We start from the raw sequence: 26,305 nt of genomic DNA on the forward strand, positions 1-26,305 counted from the left end.
TACTGTAAAACTTATTATTTGATATTCATGTCTCCATTTCTGCTTTTTTAGAATTGATGTTTATATCACACATCTTTTTCCTTCCTCCTATAGATTTTTGAGCATTTACTTGTGTATTACATTATGCACACATATACAATACACTCTTTAGAATAGGTCATTTTTGTAATTCTCTATTCAGGTTCACTCTCATTGCTATTCTTCTGTTGAATCCGTTTTTCATTTCAGTTACCTTATATTTCAGCTTAAAACTTACATTTGATTTTTTTTATCTTTGGTTTCTTTGATGAAATTTCCTACCTCGTCATTTGTTTCAAGTGTGGGTGTAATTGTGTGTTAAAGTGTTTTTTATAACTGCCTTAAAATCTTTGTCAGATAATTCCAACATCTGTGTCAACTTTGTATTGGTGTCTATAGATCATCTTTTCTCATTGAAGTAGAAATTTTCTTAGCCTTTTGTTTGAGTGATTTTCTATTCTGGTAATTTTTGGTATCATGTTATGAGACTCTGAATCTTATTAAATTTCCTGATTTAGCAGGTCTCCCCTGGAATTTTGCTGCTAGGGAAGGGGCCACTCTCTTATTACTGTTGGGTAAGTGTGGAAGTCTGGGGCTTCCCAGCAGACATCCATTGACACCACACTGACTGAAGTAGGAGAGATTCTTCTACTGTCACACAAGGATGAAATTTTCTCCACTAGATCTGCTCTTGATACTTACTACCCTGTAGTGGGTAACAGCCACGGGAAGGTAGAAATCTAGGATCCTCCTTTAGCCTCTGCTGGAGGGGAGGGGGGATAAGGCTGAGACTCTGCTATGGTATTTGGCTTGAACAAAACAGTCACTAGGATGCCTGGACAGAATGCTGCTTTCTTGTTTCTTTGGCTAGACAGAGAATATGTTTCCTGGGTCTTTCTTTGGGCTTGTTCTTTCCTATTTGTGTTTCTGGGATGACAGCTTCTCTGGCATTGAGACCAGGTAATACAAAGCAAAAGAAAAACCCAGGAAATTCATTGCTGTGGGATTTTTCAGATCCTAAAGTCCCTAGCCTGTCTTCTTTCTTGAGTTTGTTTTTTATATAATATCCAGGACTTTTAGGTGTACTAGGGAGGAGAAACAAAACTGGAACTCTTTTTTTAAAAAAACTAAAAGTATTTAAGGGTACATAATTTTCTAAAAATGTCTTTGACTAAATATCTTAAATTCTAATAAATAGTGATATTTTAAATTTGTAAAATGTATGTAGTTTCAAATTTGATTCCCTCTTTAAGAATGAGTTGGAAAAATTTAAATTCCTTCATGTTCAGATTGTTACTATTCTTGTATTAATTAGTTTTAATCACATATCTGGCAATATTGTCTGTATGACTTCTACTTTTTAAAAACAAACATTTTTTATGTATTCTGTCTTTTAGAGTACTGAATTATATACACACCTATCAATAGAAAAATCAGGTTTATAACTCCTCTGTATTGTCAATTATTTTGTATAATTGAGTTATGACATCGTGGTAAAAATTTATTATAGTTTCCCACTATGAGTTCACAATAGTTTTATAATACTATCTTTATTTTTCCTCAATATTTGCTTTATATATTTTATTAGTATTATTCAGTAGTTAAAATTTACCTATTAAAATTATCATGTTGATGTAATATGATTTTTTTCTTTTTTTGGTACCAGGGATCAAACTTGGGACCTTGTGCTTGCGAGGCAGGTGGTGTGGAACCACTGAGCTAAATCCACAGCCCGTAATATGATTTTTATCAGTATAAAATATCCTTCTTGTCTCATTTAATTATTTGTGCCTTCAATTTTACTTATTATTTTTGATATTAATATTGCCCTACTGCTTTTTGTTAGCATTTATGGCGCATGATGTATCTTTGCATGTTCCTTTATTTTCCATCTTCCCATATAATTTTATTTTAGGAACATATTTTGTGAGTAGCATCCAGCTGGATTTTGCTCTTTTGTGTATTTTGGGACTTTCTGTCTTTAGTATGAGAATTTAATTCACATTTTAATGTGATAACTAATATGTCTGTTCTCATTTCACTAGCACAAAATTTTCACTGGCAAAAACACACCAGTTGGTAATGTGGACTTCAGAGACTGACAGAGCTGGCTTGAGGCCTGCCTCTGTCACTAGCTTTATGACTTTGAACAACGAGCCACCTTTCTTTTCTATAAAATGGGTCTATTAATAGTGCCTACCTGAATAGTATTATTGTAGAGATTTCAAAATAATTTATTGAGAGCACTAGCTCAGTGCATGGCACAAAGTGTTTACTAAATATTGCAGTCATTATTGTTATTGTTACTTTTGTTTTTGTTGTGTGACCACATATCAAATATAAAAACTAATACAACTAAAATTAATGTCTGTATGGTATAGTTTTTCCCCCTTTTTCTACAGATTTCTTAGTGGTTACTCTAGCTATTACATTATACATGAAAATAAATTATACATTTTCTAGAATATATTTCTCTCTTCAAGTTCCCACTGTTGTCCCAATTTTGCTGTTGAGCTTCTTCCTATAATATTGTCTCTGTTTCTATCAATGGCAGCATCCTTTACCTAGTGATATGGTTTAATTGTTCCTCAAAACGCACATGTTGACACTTAGTTGCCAATGTAATAGTGTTATGAGGTGTGCCTTTAGAAGGTGATTAAGTCATGAGAACAGAGCCCTAATGGATGGGATTGGGATCCTTAGAAAAGGGCTTAAGGAAGTAAGTTTGCCTTTTTTCTGTCCTTTCTGCCATGTGAGGACACACAGTCATCACCTTTAGAGGATTCAGCAACAAAGAACTTCCTGGAAGCAGAGAGACTGGGCCTTCCCCGGACACCAAACTTGATGGCACCTTGCCTCCAGAACTGTGATAAATTTCTATTGTTTACTAATTACTCAGTTTATGGTATTTTGTTATAGCAACACAAATGGACTGAGAAACCTTGTCTTTAACTTTGGGGTTGTCTTGATTCATCTCTTATATCTAGTTAGCCAGCACCTGCCTTACGAATATTGTTTAAAATGACTCTTATAGCCTTTCCACTCTCACTACCACGAACAGTGTATCTTCTCTTTACTCATATGTGGATTACTTTCCTTGACGTCAGTCTTTCCTCATGACAGTGTGTCCTGTCACCAACCATCACTGATGGTTTCAGACTTCTGAGAAAATCTGTTTTAAATATCTCTGCTTATTTTCAAAGACTTCATAATCTGACCTTACCTTACTTCTCCAATTTTATTTATAATGATAGCTCAGTAAATCAAGCCCACTCTTTTCAGGCTGGTCTCTTCACTGGCCTCACAAGTCAAGCTCATTCCTGTCTCTAGGCCTTACTCATGGCATCTCACCCTCCCCATTTAAAGTATCCTTCCATGTTCCCCTTTCCCATCTGAATATTAACAATTCCAAAAAGCCTGTGCAAGTCCTACCTAAAGAAAGATTATCTCTGACAACATGATAACCTTCACTGTGAAATATTAATCTTATGGTATAATATTTCTTTATATAGTATCTTGGATTATTTTATATTATTCTTATGTATCAACTCTGCCTCTCCAATTATATTTTAAACTTTCTGAAGAAAATTCTAAGAACATATTAGTTATTAAATAGGTATCTGTTAATTGTCCTAAGTAAAGAAGGATGATAAAAAAGACTACCCTGCTTCCTCAAGTCTTGTGTTTTTGAAGTGCTTTTAAGATGTGACTCAAAAGCCTAACAGTCTGTCTAGATTTTGAATGATTTATAAGGTATTCTTCTTTAATGAAAAGAACTGCACATACTTTGGCAGTACAAACAGACCTTTGGAAACTACAGCAGAGACACAGAAAGAAAAGTGGTGGCTTCAGTATTGGCACCAGTTCTCCAGAAACTAGGAGAACAATAAGGCCTTTCACCCAGTTTCAAGTAAGCAATCCCAGGAAGTCCAGCCCCAAACAAAACAAAAAACAGCAAAGGCCTTTTCACTTTTTCTCTGACGGCTTTTATTGCTTTACTTAGACTTTGGAACGAGAAGTCTGAGAATTTATCTATAAAATCTTGAGCGAAATAGATGCAGAATGTAGCATTGTTGTCTTAAAAATAATTGTATGAATAGTTTTTATAAATTGACTTAGAAACCTAAAGTAGCTCCCAACCAAGTTATTCTCTGCTATAATTTTTGAATTATAGTTCTCAAACTATTTGAAACATTATTGAGTGTTTGCTTATTTCTTTCACATTGTTTTTTCTTTGCCTTCTAAAACATAAGCTCCATGACCAGAGAGACCTCATCTACCTCATTTGCCCCATGTGTTTCCAGTGCTTAGAAAAATGCCCGGCACAAGAGAGGAGCTAAAAAAATACTGCTGAAAGAAGAAATCATGAGAAGTAGCTCTTCAGTAACTGGTGGATGTTGAAGGATTAAGTGGATTTTTCACTCATACACTTGTCTCATACTGCCCTTACCAAGCATGGTGTGTGAGATGGGAAAGGTGATGGTGGGCTGGCCTGTCATTCTCCAGCGGCTACAGAGGTAGGAGAGGTCTGTTCTAAGCATTTCTACTATCATTTTATTGTCCAGAGCCAGGTAGAACTGTTGCTGGTCTATAAACTGGGAAAAAGAAAAAATGATTCAGGACAATTTGTTCTCACAATTAGCAAATCATGTTTAAAAAATACTCACATATTCACAAGGGTATAAAAGATGTCAGAGAGGCAACAATGCTTCCAAATTTAATGCCCCATACCTCCTAAAGTATGTTCTGGTCAAACAATACATATAACAATAGTTCCTGACATTTCTGAAGTGTGACATAGTTTATAAGATCTTTTCAGCACATAATTTTATTTAATCCTATAATCCACCTGGTGAAGGAAAAATAAGGCTAAGAGGCAGACAGTGTGTGGAATGGCAAAGTCATATGGCTATCAAATGGCAAAGTCAGAAATATAGTCTAGGATCCATTACTCTTTTGTCTGAAGCTACTTCAGCTTTATTATTTCAGATATAAGATGACAAATTAGAAGTGTAAGCTTTCTTCCCAGAAGATAGTTTCTCCTCCTGCCACACACATATAATCAGGTTTGTTATTCTAATGTAGCTGACAAACATCAGGCTAACAAGATGTATAATCACAGCTCAACAGTACTAACATTTTATTCAGAAGAGATATTTAAGATTTTTATGCACAGAAAAGGGCCCCTCTCCAAAGAAAACATCTAATTTAGTAGCTGAATAAAAAAGGCTGTATTTTACTTAAAAAGGACAGGTGCTGTCAGTTTAACTTTGAAAAGTTAGGGAAACTTTGTAAGTGCTCTTAACACTTATAAAATCCCTAGTCCAGTTTGTGCAATATCCAGAGTTATGCTTGGTAGCCACAATCACATGACAACTCTGCTACAGTTTGATTCAGTTCAACTCAAAAAATATTTACTGAGAAACTTAAAATGTGCAAGCCTCCACCCATGAACTTGACACTTACCAAATTCCAGTCAATGCTTTGTACCTGCAGGGTTTCTCTCTTATTTTCATTCATCTCAATGCATATTCTAGTTTATTTTACTTACCTGTGGGGTGAAAGTAAAGATAGTTTTCCGAATGTCATACAGTTTTGAAGTTCCAAGCACTCCCATGAGTCTGTATGGCCGTCCACTGAGTTTCATTCTATTATTGGATCCTAAGACAGAATTGATAAATGGTCAAGATATTTTTAGTACAAAAATCAAACAAGCAAACATGTTTTATATTCATATAAACACTAAATCAACGTCTCTTACAATGAGAAAATAGTTAATTTATTCACACACATTTTTCTTGTATAACAGGACAATATTATGCATATTGTCCTGAAAGTTCCCCCCTAAGATATATATCGAATATGCTTTCATATCAGTACTCGCAGGACTCCTACTGGTTTTAAGTTTTTGCTAAAATGTATTTCTTGAGTATTTTATTTTTCCTTTGCTTTATCCTGAGTGTTATTTTATCAAATATGCTGCATTTGTAGATTTACTTCACTCTTACGGGGCCAGAACCAAAGAACCATCAATGCTTTGTCATATTCCAGGGTCTACTCAGTAGAGCACACATTTTAACTGAGACTGATATCACAACTAGGATTACTCTCTGTTCCTTCCTTTTTGCTTATTTTTATTAGAGTAAAATATACATAAAATAAAACCCAAAAGCATAGGCAACAAAAGAAAACATAGAGAAATTGAACTTCATCTAATCAAAACTTTTGTGCCTCAAAGGAAACCAACAAATAAGTGAAAAGGCAATCCACCAACAAATAAGAGAAAATAAAATTCTTACATTTGATAATAATATCCAGAAAATGTAAAGAACTACAACTCAAAAACAACAAAAATACAACCAGATTCAAAAATGGGCAAGGAACTTGAATAGACCTTTCTTCAAAGCAGATATGCAAATGGCCAATAAGATGAAAAATGCTCAATATCGCTAATCATTTAGGAAATGTAAATCAAAACCACAATAAAATATTGCATCATACCTATTATGATGGCTATTATTTTTAAAACAAAATAATAAGTATCACAGAATTTGGAGAAATTAAAAACCTAGTGCAGTGATAATTTTGAGTGTATTTTGATAATTTTAAGTGTATAGTTCAGTGGATTTAAATATATTTAAATGTATTCACATCATTGTGTAAACATAACCACCATGTATCTTCAGATGGCTCCTCCTCATCTTAGCCTCTAACAAGCACCATTCTACTTTGATCCTCTGAATTTGACTACTCATATAATTAAAATCATGTAACATTTGTCCTTTTCTAAGTGGCTTATTTCACTTGGCATAATGTCTTTAAGGTACATTTATGTTATAGCATATGTCAGAATTTCCTTAAGGATGAATAGCGTTCCATCCTATGTATATACTACATTTTGTTTTTCCATCCCCCTATTAGTGGATATTTGGGTTATTCCTATCTTTTGGTTATTGTGAATAATGCTATGTATCAGTATAGAAAATATCAGTTCAAGTTACTGCTTTCAATTCTTTTGGATATATACCTGGAAGCAGAATTGCTGAATCATATAGTGTTGTAGTCAGAAGGATTCAGCAAAGGAATACATTAAATACAGGACACATAACTTATAAGGTTATTTTATAATTACCCAAAGACTTAAATGCAAAGGAGTGCAAGAGATTAACCGCACACTAGAAGCCCAAAGGATTCCACTGAGGGCCTAGATCCCAGCAGTTTCCCACATAAGCCCAGCTGAAGGCCTAGAGTGCAATGCAATATCCTCCTCGAGTCCAGCCAGTGACCTAGAGCCCATGGCAATGTCTCATGCTTGTCTGTATCGAGGATCTGCACCTGGAAGGCCCAAAGGCCAGTGGTGGAAGCCAGAAAATACATGCTGGTGAGATGAAGGATTTCTGCCACCAAGCTGAGGGCTCCACATTGGAGCCAGGAAGTGAGGCTCACGGTGAAGATCAGAGACCCCCTGATGAAAACAGCAGCCATTCCCAGCGACAGCAAGGCCCTGAGCTCCTCCTCCAATGAGAACATCCTAGTTTGCATCAGGAAAACCACCCACAGCAAGCTTCTCCTAGCAAATCAACAGGCCAAGATCTTTCCCCCACAGTTCTCTTTTTATGGCTATTGGTAACAGTCTTCAGGTGGATCCTCCACGCCCAGACCACACTGATTCAGTTCAGCTGGGTGTTACAAGTTGCCCGTTAGTCAATCCACCACATATAATAGCTCTGTGTTTCATTTTTTTTAAGAAACTGCATTTCCACCAACACTGCACATTTAAAAAATAATAGCCATCATGAGAGGTATGATGCAATATTTTATTGTGGTTTTGATTTACATTTCCTAAATGATTAGCGATATTGAGTATTTTTTATCTCCTTATTGGCCATTTGCATATCTGCTTTGAAGAAATGTCTATTCAAGTTCCTTGCCCATATTTGAATCTGGTTGTATTTTTGTTGTTTTTGAGTTGTAGTTCTTTACATTTTCTGGATATTATTATCAAATGTAAGAATTTTATTTTCTCTTATTTGTTGGTGGATTGCCTTTTCACTTATTTGTTGGTTTCCTTTGAGGCACAAAAGTTTTGATTAGATGAAGTTCAATTTCTCTATGATTTCTTTATTTTTATTCTTTTATTGGTACATTGTAGGTATACAATACAATTACATTTCTCATTGGGAATTCTACCTTTACAAAATGCATCTTGGTTCTTATTATTTCCCCATTCCTAGCCCACCCTTCCCTATTTACAAAGACTTTATTTCCATTTTTTCCATTTCTCATCATTTTTCCTTTCCCTTCTTTCCTTTCCCCTACCCCTCCCACTACCGCTACCCCTTTGGACCTTTCCTTCCTATTTTACATTATCGATTATTCATTCTAATCATTGGTACATTTTAGGTGTACAATCTAATGACATTCATCATTGGAAATTTGCACCTTTACATAGTCTCTCTTGGTTCTTATTTTTCACCCTTGCCCAGCCCTCCCTTCAATCCCTCCATTTCTCCCTATTTACAAAGATTTTGTTCCTATTTTTCCATTTTCTCATATTAATCCCACTCCCTTCTATCCTTTCCCCTAGCCCTTCCACTTTCTTCCCCTTTGCCCCTTTTCTTCCTATTTCACATTACCTATTATACATCTAGTCCTTATTTACACTTTCAGTTTCTCACACCAGAGAAACTATTTGGTATTTATACATGGGTGTCCTATTTATTTCACTTAAGAGTATTGCCTCAATGTGCATCCACTTAGCTATAAATGTCTCCAATTTCTCATTTTTTATGGCTGAGTAGTACTCCAGTTTATAAAAAACCCACATTTTCTTTATCCAGTCTCCAGTTGATGGGCATTTGGGCTGTTTCCAAGTTTTAGCTATCACAAACTGTGCTGCTATGAACATGGGTGCACATATATCACTGTGGTATGATCCTTTTAATTCTTTGGGGAAGATCCCCAGCAGGGGAATAGCGGGTCAAATGGGACTTCCAGTCCTAGTTATTTGAGGTATCTCCATACTGATTTCCACAGTGGTTGCACCAGTCTACATTCCCACCAGCAGTGGAGCAAGGTTCCTCTTTCCCCACAGCCCCTCCAGCATTTGTTATTGGTTGATTTCATGATAGCAGCCATTCTTTCTGGAGTGAGGTGGAATCTCAGCATTGTTTTCATTTGCATCTCTCGAATGACCAGTGATGTTGAACATTTTTTCATGTATTTATTTGCTATTTCTACTTCTTTGTCTGACAAATGTCTGTTCATTTCAGATGCCCATTTTTGGATTGGGTCTTTAAATTTGGGAGGTCTGATCTTTTTAAGTTCTTCATAGATTCAAGATAGTAGACCTTTGTCTGAGGAAGAGCAGGTGAAGATTTTTTCCCACATTGTGGGTTCTCTCTTCACACTGCTGGTGGTTTCTCTTGCTGTGCAGAAGCCTTTTAATAAGAAGAGATCCCATTTGTTGATTGTTTGTGCTAGTTCATGGACAACTGAGGTTTTGTTCATAAAATCTTTTCCTACCTCGATTTCTTCAAGGGTTCTATCTAACCTCTGTTCCAACTGGTTCAGCGTTTCTATTTTAATATTTAGGTCTTTAATCCATTTTGATTTTAGTTTAGTGCATGGTGAGAGATATAGGTCTTGTTTTAATCTTTGGCAAGTTGAAGCCCAATTTTTCCAGCACCATTTATTAAAGAGGCTATCTTTCCTCCAGTGAGGGTGTTTGGCTCGTTTATCGAAGATGAGATGGCTGAGTGTGTGTGGCGTGGTTTCTGCATCTTCTAATCTGTTCCACTGGTCCTCAAGTCTGTTTCTTTGCCAGTACCATGCTGTTTTTATGACAGTAGCTTTGTAGTATAGTTGCAGGTTGGGGATTGTGATACCCCCTGCCATGTCTCTGTTAGCTAGAATTGCTTTTGCTATTCTGGGTCTCTTCTTCTTCCAAATGAATTTTTGGATTGTTTTCTCAAGGTCCATGAAGTATGCTGCTGGGATCTCAATTGGAATTGCATTAAATCTATATAGCAGTTTTGGAAGTATGGCCATTTTCACTATATTAATCCTTCCTACCCAGGAGCAGGGGATGTCTGTCCAAGTTCTGATGTCATCTTCAGTCTCTCTTTCCAGAGTGCCATAGTTTTCAGAGAAGAGGTCTTTGATTTCTTTCATTAGGATGATTCCTAGGTATTTCAGTTTTTTGGATGCTATTGTGAAAGGAATTATTTGCCCTATTTCTCTCTCAGTGAGTCTATCATTTGTGTAGAGGAAACCTATTGATATTTGTGTGTTGACCTTGTAACCAGCTACTTGACTGAATTTGGTTATTAAGCCTAGAAGACTTTTGGTGGAGTTCTTGAGGTCTTCTATATAGAGTATCATGTCATCTGCAAATAATGACAATTTGACTTCTTCATTACCTATCTTTATTCCTTTTATTTCTTTCTCTTGTCTAATTGCTGTGGCTAATGTTTCCAGAAATATATTGAACAAGAGTGGTGATAGTGGACATCCTTGTCTTGTTCCTGATTTTAGTGTGAAGGATTTCAGTTTTTGACCATTTAGTATGATATTGGCTGTTGGTTTTTCATAGATGGCTTCTATTAGTTTGAGGTAGAGACCATCCATTCCAATTTTTGAAAGGTATTTATCATAAATTCATGTTGGATTTTGTCAAATGCTTTTTCTCCATCTATGGAGGTAATCTATGGTTTTTGTCCTTGGCTATATTGATATAGTGTATTACATTGATTGATTTGCATATATCGAACCATCCCTTCATCCCTGGGATGAATTCCACTTGATCAGGGTGTATGATCTTCTTGATGATCTTCTGCATTCTGTTTGCCAGTATCTTATTAAGGATTTTTGCATCTATGTTCATTAGTGAGATTGGCCTATAGTTCTCTTTTTCAGTTGGGTCTTCCTCTGCTTTGGGGATCAAAGTGTTGCTTGCTTCCAGGAATGAATTTGGGAGTATTGCTTCCCTTTCCATTTCATTGAAGAGTTTAAACAGTAGTGGCAGCAGTTCCTCTCTAAATGTCTTGTAGAATTCAGCAGTGAAGCCATCAGGGCCCGGGCTTTTCTTAGGTGATAAGTTTTTAATTACATTTTCAATTTCATTGGTTGATATTGGGTTGTTCAGAATTTTTAGGTCTTCTTCATTCAACTTTGTTAATTCATATGTATCTAGGAATCTGTCCATTTCTTCTGTGTTGTCCATCTTATTGGCATATAGGTTCTGCAAGTAGGTGTTGACGATCCTCTGGATTTCTGCTGGGTCTGTTGTAATTTCACCCTTTTCATTCCTAATTGCATGGATTTGGTCCTTTTCTTTCCTTTTTCTGACAAGGTTGGCTAAGGGTTTGTCAATTTTGTTGATTGTTTCGAAGAACCAACTCTTGGCTTCATTGATTTTTGTATCATTCTCTTAGTCTCCATTGCATTGATTTCTCCTCTGATCTTTATAATTTCCTCCCTTGTATGAGGTTTGGGGTTGTCCTGCTCTTCTTTTTCTAGAAGCTTGAGGTTCAGCATCAAGTTGTTTAATTGGGCTTGTTCTGTTTTTCTCATATGCATATTCACTGCTATGAATTTCCCTCATAAGACTGCTTTCATTGTGTCCCACAGATTTCGATATGTTGTATTGTCATTGTCATTTAATTGAAGGAACTGTCTGATTTCTTCTTTAATTTCCTCTGTGACCCATTGGTTATTGAGAAGTGTGTTGTTCAATTTCCACGTGTTTATGAAATGTTTTGAGTTTCTTTTGCTATGGATCTCCAATTTCATTGCACTATGGTCTGATAATATACAGGGGATAACTTCAATTCCTTTGTACTTACTTAAACATGTTCTATGTGTGAATATGTGGTCTATTTTTGAGAATGACCCATGTGCAGCTGAGAAGAATGTGTATTCTGATTTTGTGGGATGGAAGACTCTGTAAACATCTGTTAAGTTCATTTGTTCAAGAGTTCAATTATCTAGTATTTCATTACTTATTTTTTGTCTAGTTGATCTATATTTGTGACAGTGGCATGTTGAGGTCCCCCACTACAATTGTATTAGTGCATATATGACTTTTCATGTCCATTAGTATTTCTTTTATATAGTTGGGTGCACTAGTGTTTGGTGCATAGATATTTATGATTGTCATCTCTTCCTCTTGGATTCTTCCCTTTACAAGGATGTAGTGTCCTTCTTCGTCTCTCTTAATCAGTGTTGGTTTGAAATCTACTTGGTCTGCCAAGAGGATAGCTACTCCTGCTTTTTTTCGGGTTCCTGTTGCATGCAGTATTGTTTTCCACCCTTTAACTTTCAGTCTATGAGTTTCCTTTTGAATTAAGTGTGTTTCTTGTATGCAGCATATTGTTGGATTTTTCTTCTTGACCCATTCTGCCGTCTATTTCTTTTGATTGGTGAATTGAGACCATTAACATTGATGGTTATAACTGAAACATATTGACTTGTCATTGCCATGACTTTTTCTTTTTGTTGGGTTCTCCCCCTTTACATTGAATTTCTTGTCATGCCAGATGGGTTCATTCTACTTTGCTTCCTGGGGTTGTGATCCTCAATGTCTGTTCCTAGGATATTGTGTAAAATTCTTTGGAGTGCTGGTTTGGTATTCACGAAGTTCCTAAGGTGCTCTTTGTCATGAAAGTATCTTATTTCTCCATCCATTTTGAAAGATAATTTTGCAGGGTACATCAATCTGGGTTGGAGGCTGTTTTCTTTTAGAGCTTGGAATATGTCACTCCAAGCTCTTCTTGCCTTGATGGTTTGTGTTGAGAAGTCTGCTCTGATTTTGATGGGCTTTCCTTTGTATGTGATTTGTTTCTTTTCTCTGACTGCTTGGAGAACTTTGTTCTTCTGTTGTGTTTCTGGAATCTTAACAATTATATGCCTATGTGTAGATTTTTTTTGATCAAGGCTATTTGGAGTCCTATATGTCTCACTTATCTGTATGTCAAGGTCTTTTCCCCTGCTTGGGAAGTTTTCTGCCATTATTTCTGTGAAAAGATTTTTTATGTCATCTGCACTCTCTCCTGTTTCTTCATTGACTCCAATCAGTCTTATGTTATTCTTCTTTGCATCATCTAGGAGCTGCTGGATTGATTTCTCATGTTGCCTTATAATTTTGAAGCAATTTTTCTTTTCCTGGTCATTAATTGCAATCTTATCTTCTACATCTGAAATTCTGTCCTCACATTGGCTCATTCTGCTGTGTAGACTTTCAATGGAGTTTTTCATGTCCTGGAAATCTATTTGCATCTGTTTTATGGATTCCATTTGTTTCTTATGTTGGGATTCCATCATGTTCCTCAGCTCCTCTCTAGATTTATTAATCATGTCTTGCACTAGGGGCACAATTTCTCCTGTTATCTGAGAAATTATTTCTGATTTCATTTTTTCCAGATCCCCTTTTGTTGCCAGTTCAGTGGGTCCAGGTGGTTGAGTATCAGAGTGTTCCATCTCATTTTCCTTTGGGGTTGCTGTAGGTGATCTGGAAGTCTGGTTTTGAGACTTATTTATGTGTTTTCTCATTTCGAGTGGGGCGGGGGGCTGTTGGCTCCTGCACGGATTGCCTCCTCTGAGCTGGGAGAGGTGGGACAGGGGCTGGGAGCAGCAGTAGGGATGGTGGCCCAAATCCCCTTTCCTGTGGGCTGGGAGCAGTGGGAGGGATGTTGGCCGTGAAGCCCCTTCCTCTGGACCAGGAGCAGTTGGATAGCAGCTCAGAAGACCCTACCTCTGTGTCGGGAGTGGTGGGAGAGATGGTGGCCCAGAAGCCCCTTCCTCTGGGCCAGGAGCGCCGGGACAGAAGGTGGCCCAAAAGCCCTTTCCTCTGGGCTGGGAGCAGCAGGAGGGATGGTGGCTGGGAAGCCCCTTGCTCTGGACCAGGAGCATTGGGATGGTGGCTCAGAAGCCCCTACCTCTGGGCCGGGAGCAGTGGGATTCAGTACCGTGGTCTGGTGGTCCAGTGTCCTCTGCGTCTTTGTAGTTTGGAACAAGGTGGCTGTATAGAGGAGCGGGGCGGGGGGGGCGTGTTCCAGTGGATTATTGCCGGGGTGCGGGCTGATTTGGCGTGTTCCGTGCAACTCAGGACCTCAGTAGGGCATCTTCTCTATGTTTTCTTTTGTTGCCTATTCTTTCGGTATCATATCTATCCAGGAAATTACTGCCAAATATAATGTTAAGAAGATTTTCCATTTTCTTCTAAGAATTTTATAGTTTATATCTTACATTTGGTCTTTAATACATTTCACAGTTTGTACATGATGCTAGGTATGGGTTCAATTTCATGTAGATGTCGTTTTCCTAGCACTGCTTATTAAAAATACTGTCCTTTACCCTTTGAATGGCTCTGGCACTCTTTATTTGACCACATATGCAAGGGTTTATTCCTATTCCATCGTTCTGTATATCTCTCTTCATGCTAATAACACACTGTTTTTATTACTGTAGCCTTGTAGTATGTTTTGAAATTAGAAAGAGTGACTCCTTCAATTTTGTTCTTCCTTTTCAAAATTGTCTTGTCCATTTGGGGATCACTCAATCTCTGTATTAACTTTAGAATAAATTTTCCATTTTTTTGCAAAAAACTGAATTGGCATTTTGTTAGGAATTATATTGAATCTATTGACAAGTTTGGGTAGCATTGATATCTTATTAACATTACAGCTTTCAACCTATAAACACGACATATTTTTCATTTATTTGTTTAGTCTTTATTTCTTTAATGTCTTGTCATTTTCAGTGTATGAGTCTTTTCCTTCCTGGTCAAGTTGATTCTTAAGTATTTTATTCTTTTTGATGTTATTGTAAATGGAAATGCCTTTTAAATTTCCTTTTTAGATTTAGTGTCAATGCATAGAAATGCAACTGACTTTTGTGTGACAAAGGAACATAAGTAAACAATTTGCTAAATAGAAAATAATTTATGAAAACAAATTTATCCACTATATGTTTAAAAATTTGAAGAAATTATGTCAATACAAGTCTGAAATTGAGGCATAGGAAGCTATTTTCCAAAATATAAAGTTCATCACATATTTTTATGTTGCAAAAAACAGGTGCAAAATCTACTCTCCATGACACAATTTTCCTAAACACAAGTGTGCTTTATCTTATAAAAACTTATTAGAAGTAAATACTCTAAAATAAAAACAATGACTTCCTCAAAATGGTAGTATTATAAGTGATTTTTACCTTTTTTCCTTTGTGCTTTTCTCTGTTTTCCAGTTCTGTGCAGTCAGTATGTATGTATCGATTGGTAACCAGATAACATACCATTATGACTTATATCTAGAATGTTCCCTAAAAGCCTCATGTGTTCAGAGGTGGGGCTTCTGGAAGGTGATTAGATTATGGGGTTTTATATTCATTCCAAAGATGAGTTCATAGCTGAACATGCTGTTAGGAGGTAGAGCTGGGTAGCAAGAGGTGAGTCACTGGGGGGTTGACCTAGGAGGGTTTATCTCCCTCCCAGGCTTCTCCCTTCTCTCTCTTTTTACTGGATACCAAGAGATGAGAAACTAGTTCCTTACGTAAGTTATAAAAAGACCTAAAAGTCAAGCGCAAGGACCCGAGTTCGATCCCTAGTACCAAAAAAAAAAAAAAAAAGACCTAAAAGTAAACTCCTTGTCTATTATTCTACATAAAATTAGTATGCATTTGAAACAGAAATATAGATTCCATGGAAGGGGAGAGCATGTTAGTTAAGTACACACTTGGAATAAAAATATAATTTGTCTGAAAAAGTCATATGCTATACACCAAAAGATTCATAAAACACACCCAAAATTATCAATTCTGCTAAAAAAGACAGGATTAGGAACTTGGTTTCCACAGACTCTAAATTCCTTTTTAGATCCAGTTTAATAAAGCAATCCAAGATTAAAAAGGAAAATAAAGTAGAAGGAAACCAGCCCACATCACATACTGTGATTCTAGCAGGTTGGCCAATGTCCTTACCTAGACTAGAATAAATGTGGCTGAGAATACGAGCTGGTTGTACTCTGATGGGGTACACCTCGGCAAAAGTCTCCACATCAATTCCCTTGTCCTTCAAAATGGCCTTGATTTCATCTGTTTCAGCTAGAATGGAAACTATAGGAAAGAAAGAGAATAAAATCAACACAAGTTTTTGTTTTGGTAGGAACCTAAAATTCTCTCAAAGAATATAATTTGTTTTGGAGGAAAACAAAAGAAGGAAGGAAAAGAACAGTTATTGAGGAACTTTGATGAAACATATCATGCTAAGTACTTACTAATATTATCTAAATGAAAAAGAACAAAGATGAATAGATTATGCTTTTTGACTAAGTACCTATGTGCTCCTAGAGAATGGCACACTCTCTTTATATCTGAGGTTCTGTGTTTAAGTGGGAAAAAACATGAGAGTTTAAAAAACAGCTTTGGTAAAAGTTGATTCCACAGGATCTTTTATATAAATACACATAAAGTCAGGGCCAGGAATGTGAGAGTAATAAAGAATATTCTAATTAGACAAGAATTGTCCCATGGCTGGAGAATGGCAGAAATTGGGGATAAAGATTTGAGTCATTAACATATAGGAGGTATTATAGTTGTGAATTTGGAGAAGAGGGATTAGGAGTGATAGAAATTACATTTATCTAGATGCACAGCTTGCAAAACCTGGAAAGTTATCTTTTCTTCCACTTACATTCATGTCACTGAAGTGGTAAGCCTACCCACAAGGGAAGAAGCCAGGCCAGCTCCCTGATCCTTATTTTCACTTTCCCTCTATGAGATGGGTACCTGGCTGGAAACAATAACTCCAAATGATGTTTCAGTTGGTTTGACACTAAGCACCAAGGGTAAACATGCCCTCTCCTCCTACTCCTCTAGTGTTGGAAGATGTGATGCAGGGGGCAATGTGGTTGGTAATAGGAGTAGAGGGGACTAAAAGAGAGTCATATGAAAAAATGGGGCCCCAGGAGTACAGTCAACTCAACCAGTTGTTTATTTTATATTTTATAAAACATTTAGAGAATTATTTATTGCTTTTTATGTGCTAGGCACTTCCAGATGCTAGGGATATATAGACAGACATGATAAATCCTGCTGGAGGATTAAATAGGAATTAAATCTGATAGAGGTGCTGGTGAAAATAAGGGAGAAATTATTCCAGACAAAAGAAATTGCATGGACAAAGGCTCAAGAGAACAAAGAACCAGGCAGATCTAAGAATTATACAAAGTTCTTTATAGAAGGAAAAAGGAGTATAAAGAAGGAGTAATGAGAAATGAAGCAGAAAACAAGGCCAGGCATCTGATTATAAAGAGCCTTGTAAATCATAGTAAGGAAGCTAGTGATCAGAAGCCTCTGCAAACTTGTAATCAGAGGAATAGCATACCCATGTTACATATTAAATAGTATATATTTTGGTTTATAATTAAAGAATAAGCTGTTATTTCCATATGGGGCTACAAAGGTCAAAAAGAAAAGAAGGAGGAGAAGGAAGAGCAGGAGGAGGAGGAAGAGAAGAAGAAACTGATAAACTATAGTGGGCCTAGACTAAAGACAGGGACCAATGAAAAGGGTCTTGGTGTAATGCATGGGGAGATGTTGATGACTTACACTAGGGTCATGCTATTGATACTGTAAGAAACTGGGTGAATTTCAGAATTATTTAGGAAGCTTAAACTTGTTAACTGATTGAATGCAGGAAATGAGAGATTGAGAGAGAGAGAGGGAGAGCCTTGGGTGGAGAAGGATTCCTTGGTGTTTATTTGTGTAACTGGGAGGATGGTGGTCATTTAATGAAATAGGCACAGAGGAGGGGGGAGGCGCAGGCATGAGTGATTTGGTACTAGGTTACTGATTAACGTTAGTGATGTTGATTGAGTCTATGGTGCATGTGAGACATGCAAGTGCACTATCTTAAAGGAAGCAGCTATAGATTTAGGAACCATGATCATTCAAAGAGATGAGGTGGACCAAGGAGAATATATAGAGAAGAAGAGAAATGACCAGGAATATAGCCATGAGAAATTTCAACATAAAAGGAATGGGCAGATAAAGGAAAGCTTGGGGTTGGATGGAGAATTATCTTTATGGGGTATACTTTCACTGTGACATTGGAGGTGAGGTCATATTCTGAAAGTGAAGGAGAAAGTCAGGAGGTGGGTAAAGGAAAAAGGTTTAGAATAGAAGAAGGGTTAGAAACAGGAACAAATATTCAGAATAAGATAAGCAGTGGTCTAAAGAAAGAACTGTCAGGAACACAAATACCTTAAAAATATTTTTATTAGTGTATGTTTGCAATACATAATGAATATATTCATTGTGAGGTGTTGGCACATATGCATATTTCACTTTAATCGTTTTTTACTTTCTTTTCCCCTACCATCCCTCCCTTCTCCCTCCATTCCCAGATCCCCTTCCTATCTGTAGAAAGTTTACCTCCCTGTTCACTATAATCTATCTTTTATTTTGCACTTTAAATTATTTATGCTTTGGGTTTCTTATGTAACAGAAACCATGCAATATTTAACCTTCTGTGACTGATTTCATTCATTTGGCATTTTGTTCTCAAGGTCTCATTTTCCTACAAATGACTTAAATTTATTCCCCTTTATGGCTGAGTAGTGCTCCATAGTGTATATATAGCACATTTTCTTTATCCAGTCTTCTGTTGATAGACACATAGGTTGTGTCCAAGATTTAGTTATTATAAATTGTGTTGGTATCAACATGGGTACACATGCATCACTGTAATATGATGTCTTTACTCTTTTGGGAATATACCCAAAATGATCAAAGCTGGATCAAATGGAATTTCTATTTTTAGCTTTTTGAAGAATCCCCATGCTGATTTCCATAGTGGTTGTACTAATTTACATTCCTACCAACAATACAGAAAGGTTTCTTTTCTCCCACAACCTCACTAGCATTTGTGGGGGGGGTTATGATAACAGCCATTCTTACTGGAGTAAGACGGAAATTCAGTGTTGGTTTGATTTGCATTTCTCTGATGGTCAAATATGCTGAACATTTTGTCATGTACTAATTGGCCATTTGAATTTCTCGTGAGAAGTGTCTATTCATTTTGATTGTCCATTTTTTGATTGGATCTTTTATTTGAAGGAGTCTAAATTTTTTGAGTTCTTTACATATTCTAGATATTAGTCTTCTGTTCAAAGAGTAGCAAATATTTTTTCCCATTTTGTAGGTTGTCTCTTCACTGTTGGTTGTTTCCACTGCTCTGCCAAAGCTTTTTAATTTGATATAACTCCATTTGTTGATTTTTGTTGTTATTTCCTGTGCAATATAAGGTCTGTTCAGAAAGTCCTTGCCTATGCCTATATCTTCAAGTGTTTTCCCTATTTTATCTTCCGGCAGATTGCTTCTGTTTTAATAATTAGATCTTTGATCCATTTTGATTTTATTTTGGTGAGAAACGTGAGTCGAGATTCATCCTTCTGTCTGTGCATAACCAGTTTTCCCAGCATCATTTGTGAAAGAGACTATGTTTCTCTAGCATATGTTTTTGCACCCTTTTGTCAAAGATCGGATGAGTAAATGTGCCTGGAATTGTTTCTGCATCCTTTATTCTGTTCTATTGATCTGCATGGTGTTTTTTTTGTTGTTGTTCCAGTGCCATGCTGTTTTTCTATTATCACTGTAGCTTTGTAATATAATTTATAATCCAAGATTGTGATGTTTCCTGCTTTGTTCATGTTGCCCAGGATTGCTTTTGCCATTGTGGTTATCTCCTGTTTCCATATACATTTTAGGATTGCTTTTTCTCATTCTTTGAAGAATGTTATTAGTATGTTACTGGGACTGCATTAATTCAATATATTAGTTTTGGTAATATGTTCATTTTGACAATATTGGTTCGGTCTGTCCAGAAACAGGAGAAGACTTTCTCTTTCCTGATGTCCTTGTTTTTGTTATAGAGGCCTTTTACTTCCTTGGTTAGGTTAATTCCGAAGTATTTCATTTTCTGAAGCTATTGGAATGTCACTATTAATTCTTTCTTGGTCAGTTTATTGTTGGCTTACAGGAATGCTATTGATTTTGTATGTTGATTTTGTATCCTGCTATTTTTCTGAATTTGGAGTCTTTTGGGTCTTCCATGTAAAGGATCATGTCATCTGTGAATAAGGATAGTTTGACTTCTTCATTTCCTATACATATCCCTTTTTTTCATTTGCCTGATTTCTCTGGTTAAGGTTTTGGGTACTAGGTTGAACAAAAGTGAGGAGAGTGGGCACCCTTGTCTTGTTCCTGATTTTTGAGAAAAATCTTTCAGTTTTTCCCCATTTAGTATGATGGATGCAGTTTTTCATAAATGGCTTTTATCACTTTAAGATAAGGCCTATATAATCTATTTTTGTTAGGGTTTTAATCATGCATGGATGTTGAAATATGTCAAAGGCTTTTTCTGTATTTATTGAGATGATCATGATTTTTGAACTTGCTTCCGTTTATGTGATATATCACATTTATTAATTTATATATGTTGAATCACCCTTACATTCCTGGGATGAAGCCAACTTGGTCATGATGAATGATCTTTTTAATGATTTGTTGCCTTCGGTTTGCCACTATTTTGTTTAGGATTTTTGCATCTATATTCATTAATGAAATTGGTCCATAATTTTCTTTCTCTTTTTTCTATTATTTTCTTTTCTCTTTCCTTCTTTTCTCTCTCCCTCTCTCTCTCTCTCTTTCTCTTTCTTTTTTCTTTCTTTCTTTCTGTCTGTCTATCTGTCTGTCTGTCTTTGTCTAGTTTTGATGTCAGGGTAATGCTAGCTTCCAGGAATGAGTTTGGCAGTATCCTTCCTTTTCAATTTTGTTGAAGAGTCTGAGGAACATTGCCATTAGATCTTCCCTGGAGTTCTCATAGAATTTTGCAGTAATCCATCGGGGTCTTGGGTTTTATGGTTGTTGGTGGTGATGGTGATGGCAGAATTTGTATTACTGTCTTTATTTTGTTGCCTGTTATTGGTCTATTCAGAATTCTTATATTTTCTTGGTTCAGTTTTGTTAATTTATGTGTATAGACATTTCTCCATTTCTTCTAGGTTCTCCAGTTTACTGGAGTATAAATTTTTGAACTTGTATCTTATATTCCTCTGGATTTTGGCAGTGTTGACTGTGATTCTGTCTTTTTCATTTCTAATTGCATTGCTATGGGTTTTTTCTTTCTTTTTTGGTAAATTTACCTATGTGTTTATCACTCTTTTTATTCTTTCAAAAGACCAACTCTTTGATTCATTGATCCTTTGTACTGTCTTTTTAGTATCAATTTGATAAATTTCCAACTGATCTTTATAGTTTCTTTCCTTCTGTTAATTTCAGATTTGTATGGCTTTCATTTTTCTAGGACCTTGAGATGTATCATTAAATTATTTATTTAGGATCATTCCATTCTTTTTTTTTGGTACCAAGGATCGAACTCAGGACCTTGTGCTTGCAAGGCAGGTGGCAGAAACACTGAGATAAATTCCTGGCCCAAAGACTTCATGTGCCTCCCCTTGGGGGAATTGAACCCTGGTCTCCCAGATGACAGGCAGGGATACTCACCACTACAGTAACGAGGAACTGCACTCTATTCTTTTAATATGTGCATTCATAGGTATAAACTTCCCTCCTACAACCACTTTCATTGTATCACAGAGGTTTTGGCATATTGTGCTTCCATGTCATTTGATTCTAGGAACTTGTTTATTTCTTTCCTGATTTCTTCTGTGATTCATTGATTATTCAATAATGTCTTGTTTAATCTCCATGTAGATCAGCAATAGATAAGAGGAAATAAGAAGAGAAAGCCCAGAATAAGACAGAGAAGCATTTAATACAGGTCAAAGGAAATCCAAGAAAGTATGGCATTACAGAGAACATGGGAATTGAGAGTTTCCAGAAGGACAAATAGTAAGTAGAACTGAAAGTCCCACTTTTGAAAAATAACTGCTGAAGTTGGCAATACAAAGGTCACAGGTAACCTAAGGAAGAACATTTTCAGGGTAATAAAACCAGTTATAAAGACTATAGAATGAATAAAATATAAAGAGGCATAAGTGTGGATGAGAAGGGAAAAATTACATAGGATAACTAGAGGGAGATAACTCAATACTCTAAAATAAGAACAGGAGGAAAACTTGAAGATTCCAAGAAAGATTAAGTTTTTAGAGGAAGGTTGAAGAAGATAGGCTCAAGCATCAGAGGAGGGACTCGGTCTTGAATAAGAGAATAAATAACTTTCTCTGTGACTAGAAAAAATGAGGCTAGAATGGGTAGGATTGTTGTGGTGGGAAGGACTGGGTAATTGACAAAGATCAGAATATTAAGGTGATCAGGTTATTAATTAGCCTAAAAGCAGAGGAAGTTTGAAATTGAGAAGAATGAAAAATGGGCAAGTGAAACAAATAGAAACTTCTAAGAAGAAGAAATACAAGTGGCCAATAAATATGAAAAAATGCTGAACATCTCTGGCCAGTAGAGAAATGCAAATTTAAACAACACTAACATTTCATCTTATACCAGAAAGAATGGCAATCATCAAGAAATCAAACAATAACAAATGCTAGTGTGTCTGCAGTGATAAAGAACCCTCCTACATCACTAGAGGGAGTGTAAACCAGAACAACCATTATGGAAACCAGTATGGAGATTTCTCAAAGAATTGAACTTAGAAATTCCATTTGATCCAGCTATTTCCCTTCTACGTATCTTCTCCAAAGAGCTAAAGACATCATATTACAGTAATATAGGCATATCCATGTCTATAGCAGCACAATTCATAATAATTAAATCTGGAAGCAGCCTGTAAGTTCAACAAATGAATGGATAAAGAAAATGTGATAGCCATATGTAATGGAATACTATTCAACTATAAAGAAGGATAAATTTAAGACACTTGTGGGAAAGTGGATACATCTGGAAAATATAATGTTCAATGAAATAAATCAGACATGCAAGCTTAAATACTGCATGATATCATTTGAGTAAGGCAAAGTTCAAATAAAATGCAAAATAAAGAATTAACAGAAGAAAACATTGAGATAGATCTTTTGTAAGGGGAGGGGGGAAGGAGGGGAAATAAAAAAATTTAAGATGTGTCATGTACATGTACCAAATAGTCACAATGAATGTAAACATTATGTCATAAATATGAACTAATAATAATAATAATAACAATAATAATGGAAATGGGGAAAGGGGAGCTAGAGATGGAAAGAGGTGAGTGGGGAGGGGAAGGACAATAAAAAAGATTCACGATGTGTTATGTACCTGTACTTACTCCCTAAGATGAATGTAAACTTCAAGTACTGCAAACATGTACAAATTAAATTTTTTAAAAAGGAAAATACTGCCTAAAGAAAAGGAAAAGTACCAACAGGAGGCACTGTGGACCTAGATGAGTAAGAGACCATAAATTTCCAGTGTCAACAACCTACTTATTTGTGATTTTCTTTTCCAGTAGCTTTTCGCAGGTGAGGTATGGGATCAGAAAATATAGACTTCAAGATTGATCAAGGACTATAATTTTTCTGGTGGGTGTACTAGAAATATGGTGTATTGATGAGTGAGATATTTAGATGACCAATCATGAGGTGGAAAAGAGCAGACTAGGAGTGAATAGGGACAAATGTAATGGAAAGAAAATGAAAGGTGAAGTGGTATGTGGCTAGCAGAATACTGGAATTTCAAATAACTGAGGTAGAAAAGTCCTAAAATTTGATACTTGGAGTAGGTCGCTAATGTAGAAGTGGAGGATATTAAGATTTATGTGAATCTAGGGGCTGGGGATTTAGCTCAGTGGTTTCACCACCTGCTGTGCAAGCACAAGGACCCGAGTTTGATCCCCTGAACCAAAAATAAATAAATAAATAAATAAATAAATAAATAAAGATTTATGTGAATCTAAAACTTTTGAGGCTAAAATCTTAAATGGCACCTACACAAATGTTGAAATTTAATCATATGGCAGGATTTGGGGAAAAAAAGGAAAGCTGTGAGCCAGTGCTCAAAATCTTCAATGAATGAATTAGAGCAACCAGGAGATTAATACAACTAAATTGTATAAGCCTGAAAGGAGAAGTCTTCTCATAGAAAGGGAAGAGAAATGATCTTCATATAATGGCTGTATGACCAACAATGTGCAAAGTATAAGAAGGTTTTGAAAACAGACAGCTTGATTTTCCATAGAGAACAAACCCTAAAGTTGAGTGACTAGAGCCATTTTAAAGGAACTTTACAGAAGGACTTAATACCATGTTGGACAGTGATGCTGGAGAATGAAAACTCATCTTAAGATTTTATGCTCAGAAACTAGGACAATGATGATGTAATTGAAAGAGATAAGGTAGGCAGAAAAGTCTGCTATTCTTGGGAGAGGTAAAGGATAGGATGAAAATAAAAGAGATCAGTTTTGTGTTTGAAGTATAAGAGGAAGAGATGTTTTATAGGTATTGAGACTAGAATTCTTCATATGTTTATAAAATTCAGCCCAGTGTTTTGCAGAGTAAATGACCCCAAATTAAGTTGATTGCTAGAAACAAAAATAAGGGTTAGGCATTGTGACTGTTAATACTGACATGTCAACTTCATTGGATTGAGAAACACCTAGCAGATTAGTAAAGCATGCTGCTAAGTATATGTCTAGGTGGCTCTATGAATTGAGACCTTGAGTACTATATATGGTCCCTTTCCCATTCTTCTCTGGCACTGTTCCCCTGCTGTGCTTCACAGCTGCCATGAACAGCTTTGTTCCACCACTCCCTTCTTCCATGAGGTTTCAGCTTTGGAAACTGCTGACCATGTACTGAACCTCCTGGAACCAAGAGAAATTAAACCTTTCCTTTTTTTGTAAGAATATTTTTTGTCTATGTCTTATACTCTGAGTAACTACTGTGAAGATAATGATATACCACATAATAACTATAGTGTGTCTCAGCGATGGGAAAGCTGACTAATACAGAAAATTGGTACCAGAATGGGGTCATTGCTGTGACTATACCTGACCATACAATTTAAAAGCCTTTGAAACTGGTCTGTGAGAGGAGTTTGGAAAGGTTTGGATATGTGGGCTAGAGAAGCCTTAGAATGCAGTAAACAGCCTTATGAGGGATTCTGGTCAGAGCTCAGAAGATCAGAATGATAGGAATGCAGATAGTAAAAGCCAGGCTCAGGAGATTTTAGTTAGGAACAAGGACTCCACTGGCATTTGAAGTACAGGCCACGTGTGTTACACTCTGGCAGAAAATTTGTCTACATTTTTCCCATCTTGAGACCTTGTAGGAGACTGAAATTAAGGGTGGTAGAAAAAATTTCAGGAGAGTCCAACACTCTGGCTGTGGTATGGGTACTGCTGGTTGCTTTTAACAAGTTTTATAGTCAGAAGAGGGGCAAAAGGCAGAGTAGAAACATTTTAAAAACTTAAATTTTGGCCCAGAAAGAATCATGTTTAAAGTTGGAGGCAAAAGAAGTACTGTTACTAAAGAGATCAGTGTTGTTAAAAGAAACCAAATACTTTGTACAGGGACAAGGAGAAAGACGCCTTGAAGGAATCTCAGGAATCAGTAAGATGACACCCACTGCAGATTCAAAGGTGTAAAGTGATATCCTTTCATTTGAGAACTCCCAGGGACCCCTGCTTGAGATGGTTCTGTTAGGGAACTGGTTCCCTGGGATTCATTTCACGGTGTTCTGCTACTCAGGCACTCTGAGACTACTGTTGCCATGATGCAAAGGGGCCTGGCTACTGCCCAGGTTGTTGGCATACCTTAGCATCATCCACATGATACTGGTTTTACTGGCATGCAGAATGCAAGAGTTGTGCAGTCAGTGAAGCTTCCACCCAGATTTCAAAGGAAAACCTGGGAACTCAGGGAAGGAGCCTCTGATAGGGTAGTACATGAAGCTGTAGGAATGAAGCCAAAGGTGCAGTGGAGACCCTAGGAAGTCAGAGATACCAGGAACAGAAAATTTCTATGGAGGAAAGCTGCAGGTCATGAGTGGAGCCAGCCTAAGAGAGAGGTCATATGGACTGCACCTCAAGCCCTTTGGAAATCACATTTTACTAACACTTGCCCCATATGCCAGCTATGAAGCTACAGGACTTAATGTTTGCCCTTCTGGGTTTTGGTCTTGCTATGGTCCAATTCTTTTCCATTCCCCTATTCTTCCCTTTTGGATTGGGAATATTTACCCTCTGCCATTGTATGTTGGGATTGTGTAACATGCTTTTTAATTTTTACAGAGGTTCACAGCTAAGAGTTTGCCCGAGTTTCAGGAGAGATTTGGA

General features: G+C 36.5%; 1 protein-coding gene across 10 annotated transcripts in view; it reads right to left on the reverse strand.

Annotated features, from left to right (window-relative positions):
* The window catches only part of Phka1 (phosphorylase kinase regulatory subunit alpha 1), a 195,132-nt gene that overhangs the window by 84,363 nt on the left and 84,464 nt on the right, over nucleotides 1-26,305 (reverse strand). For all 10 annotated transcript variants that reach the window (XM_087210546.1, XM_087210547.1, XM_087210549.1 and 7 more), the window contains 3 exons: nucleotides 15,997-16,131; nucleotides 5,570-5,679; nucleotides 4,469-4,613 (listed from right to left, as the gene is read on the reverse strand). In XM_087210546.1, the coding sequence (XP_087066672.1) occupies nucleotides 4,469-4,613; nucleotides 5,570-5,679; nucleotides 15,997-16,131 (390 nt within the window). The remainder of the gene's footprint in view (nucleotides 1-4,468; nucleotides 4,614-5,569; nucleotides 5,680-15,996; nucleotides 16,132-26,305) is intronic.

Source organism: Heterocephalus glaber, unplaced genomic scaffold (assembly GCF_053883595.1).
Source record: "Heterocephalus glaber isolate CG9 unplaced genomic scaffold, H.glaber_assembly_v1.0 deba00001145, whole genome shotgun sequence".
NCBI classification, from domain to species: Eukaryota; Metazoa; Chordata; class Mammalia; order Rodentia; family Bathyergidae; genus Heterocephalus; species Heterocephalus glaber.